The sequence below is a fragment of the Impatiens glandulifera genome, chromosome 2 (genome assembly GCF_907164915.1).
Source record: "Impatiens glandulifera chromosome 2, dImpGla2.1, whole genome shotgun sequence".
Lineage (NCBI taxonomy): Eukaryota > Viridiplantae > Streptophyta > Magnoliopsida > Ericales > Balsaminaceae > Impatiens > Impatiens glandulifera.
In genome coordinates, this window is record NC_061863.1 from 11,665,082 (window position 1) to 11,669,666 (window position 4,585).

General features: G+C 28.7%; 1 protein-coding gene across 1 annotated transcript; it reads left to right on the forward strand.

Moving 5' to 3' along the window:
- The first annotated feature begins 3,139 nt into the window (after nt 1-3,139).
- LOC124924349 (transcription factor HEC1-like) lies at nt 3,140-3,924 on the forward strand. The gene has a single exon (XM_047464402.1). It carries the CDS (start codon nt 3,283-3,285, stop codon nt 3,922-3,924), a length of 642 nt encoding a protein of 213 aa, XP_047320358.1. The 5' UTR covers nt 3,140-3,282.
- The last annotated feature ends 661 nt before the right edge of the window (nt 3,925-4,585 follow it).

Here is a 4,585-nt window from a genome sequence, read left to right on the forward strand (position 1 = left end):
AATTCAAATGAAACATAAGCGAATTTTACTCATCACAAAAAGACAAATATTCCACTAATCTACTTGAAAAACTCATAAGATTAAGTTTGAATTAGATTTAAATACCTCAAAATATGATCAACATTATGATTATTATTAGGTTCAGGGCCGGCCACTTGAGAAACATTTATATTAGAATTTGCAAATCATAAATAAATGAAAATTTGAGTGGAAAGGAAATATAACACCTATGAAAAATAAATTGTAGGTGGAAAATAAAGCCGAAAATAGTGGGAAAAAATCAATATCAAACAAGCTTTAAGGATGAAAAATAATCGTGATCTTGTGTAGTCTAAAATAGAAGAAACAGTTGCAAGAGACCACACTCACGTACAAGCCTCTGAAACGAAAGATATGCGCTTTTGCGCAACACCCTATCAACTAACGCGCGCATCAACGTCGTTAACCCGAACGCGGATGGAATGCCCAAGCGTTAACGGATGAAGACGGAACATTGCTCCTAGATGCGCGTTTGCTCTTTGGCTCAAAACAACGACGTTTCAACTCGAGCTTGACTTTTTTCTCGCGACAAACATGATGAAAAGTGGACGAAACTTTTGAATTTTCAAAAGTGAAACTCTACCGATACTTAACTAAATGGAATGATTCAAAGGCTGAAATGATCACCCTAGCATGGTGATCATTTCACCTACGATCACAGACGTATTCATGACCTAATTGGATGAGAACGATCGAATACAAACAAAAGTCATTAATGATCTTTTGTCTCGAATCCAATTCACTTGATCATGCAACCAATTTTGGTTGTCTATAAATAGCTCTCCTTAATTAAGACGAAATTAAGGATCAGAATCTCAAGCCTCCAATCCAAATTTCACACTTTACCATTAATATTTTCTTAAGTTATTGAAAATTTTGGAAATTTTGTGTAACGATGTAAGGTTCGTTTTTGGATCATCAAAAAGCTTCATAAGGAGTTCAAGAGTGTTCTCCAACTCATAGTACTTTCCTCAATAATTCTCAACATCAATCGTATGTATCAGTATTTAAATATTATTTTATAATTTTAAACATAAAAAAAACTCATACATGTTTAGAACTTGAAAATATTTGGTTAAATAAAACGTAATAAACTAAATTTTCAAGCAAATAGTCAAAATTTTATGAATTAGATATCGTTTTTTAACAAGTACGAAGGATATAGTGCGAAAACTTTTTCTCAAGTATCACCAAATATCAAACTCAACAAGATCTCTGAAAAAATTATGTTTATACACATACAAATATTTTTATTGAATGTAAATTAAAAATTAATTGACTACTTTTTAATCAAATTAATAATCCTTTTAAATTAATTATTTTTAATTAATTTAAAATAAAGATTTTCTTTAATCAAATTGTCTTTTGATTATTTTAAATTTAAAAGATTGTTTAAAGATAAAAAAATTAATTATTATTATTATTATAGTTAATATTTAAATGTTTAAATATATTTTTGTATAAATCTTTTAAATAAAAGATTTTTGACACACAAATCGAAACTAAATAAACTTGTATAATAAAGCCTTTAAAAGCTCGGGAATGAATGTATTTTTGTGTCTTACATTAACCGTATCAAATATAGAAGAAAATTGAATAGAGAGAAAATCATGTCTAATTATAAACTTTTGTTTATGGCAAGAATTAAATAAGGGGTTAAATATGTCTTCTAGAGATTTTATGCGGTTATGTAATCTGAATAACTTTAATGTGAGACATTGTTATACTTTGTTTAATAAAGTCAACCCAATTCATATTTGTTAGGAAAATTATGAGTGTCTAAGATGCCTACCAAGATATTTTTTGTTGAAATGATATTGACGGCGAAATTCTCACTGATGATAGATGTATGCGAAATTGCAAATTATTGTAAGTCGTATGTGTTACAAAGAGATGAAGAAGACTTATCATATGTTTTTATATTGTCACGTTGTTACAGTTTTTTATGGAATTTGACAGGAATCCAATGGGATATGCCAGAGACCGTCGATGGTTATTGAGAGGCGTGGATCGAAACAACTAAAAAGCGAGACATAGAAAATAGATCTTTATCCCTATAAATTTGTAATGAACTTAAAAAAAATCAGAGAATATATAACAACCAAAGTAGCCGTTAAGAATTATTCACAATAACATTATCATGTCAATGTTAAAAATTAGATCCGAAAAACATATGAATTCGTGTGGAGACCTTATTGTTTTTTCTTAAAGAATTTCGAGCCAATTAATTGTTTCTTTTACTTATTTTTTAAAAATATTTTTATTGTTATGTTTTTATCGTTGCTATTAAACAATTTTATTTTATTAAATAAATTATTTGTAAAACAAATATATATAATTTCGATTTTACAAAGAAAAAGGTACGTTTATATTTTTAAATTAAAATTAAATATTATTTATTCAAATAAATATATTAATATAACAAATTTTGTAAATATGTTTTTATAGTGTTATTTATTTATTAATATTTTAGAATTAATTATATATGTCTTTTAAGATGATAGATCTATAAATATAATTATATATATATATATATATATATATATATATATATATATATATATATATATATATATATATATATATATATATAATATTAATATTCATTTATAAATTAACTCTCAATTATACTTGTGTAAATCTTTTAATTTTTATTACCTTAATTCTGAAACACAACCGAACATCATGTTAACAGAGAATCCTCAAATGAAGAGCATAAATTTTTTTTTGAAGGTACAAACAAATTTTGAAAAGGATGATAAAAGCTCTAACCGATTTATCTTAAAAAAAAAATTACAATAACTTAGAAATTCTAGAGACATTATTTCCTCCCATAAAAGTAAAATCACATCTTTCATCCTTTATTGTTTCTTTTCTAATATTGTGTTTGATTAGTTTTATAGTGACACAATCTTTATGTTTATAATATTTTTAATAAAAAATCATTATAAAAATGACAAAATAAAAAAGGAAATCTAGAAGACTATAAAATATAATAAAAAACTAATAATAATGTAAAGATATTGCTCCACTTGTTTTATATATATAATAGTCCCCACTCTATTTCCTTAGCTTGTTCCCGATATCACTATTTTATATACTTCACTTTCTCATCTTCTCCATTACCCCTTTTCCTCTCTCTCTCTCTCTCTTCCTTCCTTCTTGAACTTTCCAATAAAACCCTAACTCCCATCCCTCTGCACACCTTTAATTTTCTCTCTCTTTATATATACATACATATACATGGATATGAACATCTTAAAATCCTCACCCGAAGATCAACTAGATCATCTAATCATGATGATGCAAATGGACAAACTCCCCGATTATTCATCACCACCGCCGGTTATTCAAAACGACAACATCAACTTCTCCGACAACAACAACAACGATACTCATCACAATTATTACATGAATCCAAACATATCATTCTCCACGGCGGCGACGGAAACAGACAAACGGAATTCAGTGGCGGCGATGAGGGAAATGATATTCAGGATAGCAGCCATGCAACCAATTCACATTGACCCAGAATCTGTTAAGCCACCGAAGAGAAGAAACGTGAAGATATCGAAAGATCCTCAAAGTGTGGCGGCGAGACATAGGAGAGAGAGGATTAGTGAAAGGATAAGGATCTTACAAAGGTTGGTTCCTGGTGGAACTAAGATGGATACGGCTTCGATGTTGGATGAAGCGATTCATTATGTTAAGTTTTTGAAAACGCAGGTTCAATCGCTTGAGAGGGCGGCGCCGCCGCAAATGGGACCGCCGGCGATGGGAATGGGGTTTCCGGTGGCGATGAGTAGTGGTGGTGGTGGACGCTATTCTCGAGGTGGTGATTGTCATGGTAATTTGGAAGGAGAATGTGGAGAGAGAAGATTTTAATTAAGAAATTATATTTTATTATTACCTTTAAATAATGGCTATGATTTTAATTTGCTTTTTTTTTTTTTTAAATAACTCTTCTCACATATTTTTAACGTTAATAAGGTACTGTTACTGTTAGATGACGTGTCGTCATCTTAGTTTCTAATTGTTCAAATGTTACTTTTAAATTATCTAACTATATTGCATAAGATAAGTTTACATACTTTTTTTTTTTTTTTGTTAGGTCACCGATCCTAGTTAATATCTTGAATAATTACAATTAACATAGCGACAACAATTGTCACAAGTTTATCGAAATGAAATTATCTAATGCAAGTAGTAGGTGCTAAAAATAAGGTTGATCGTAACCCTTTTAGTATACATATCTTACTTTCTATTTTTTTAAAATCGTACTTAATACCGTAGTAAAAAATGTATTTTTACAGGTTCTTTCTGACAATTTCTTTCCGTGTGCTCGATTATTAGAGTAGCGCGTTTTCTTTTTACAGTTAAAAGTTAAAACTGTGGTTAACAATTTCAATTTTTGAAAGAAAACCTATAAATTAATGAATTTTGTTATTTGTAATGAAACTACAAATATCATCATGTTTGTGTTTATTTTTATGTTTAGTGAATTTTGAACTCTTGTTTTGTTTCTTCAAACACATCGGCATGGCTC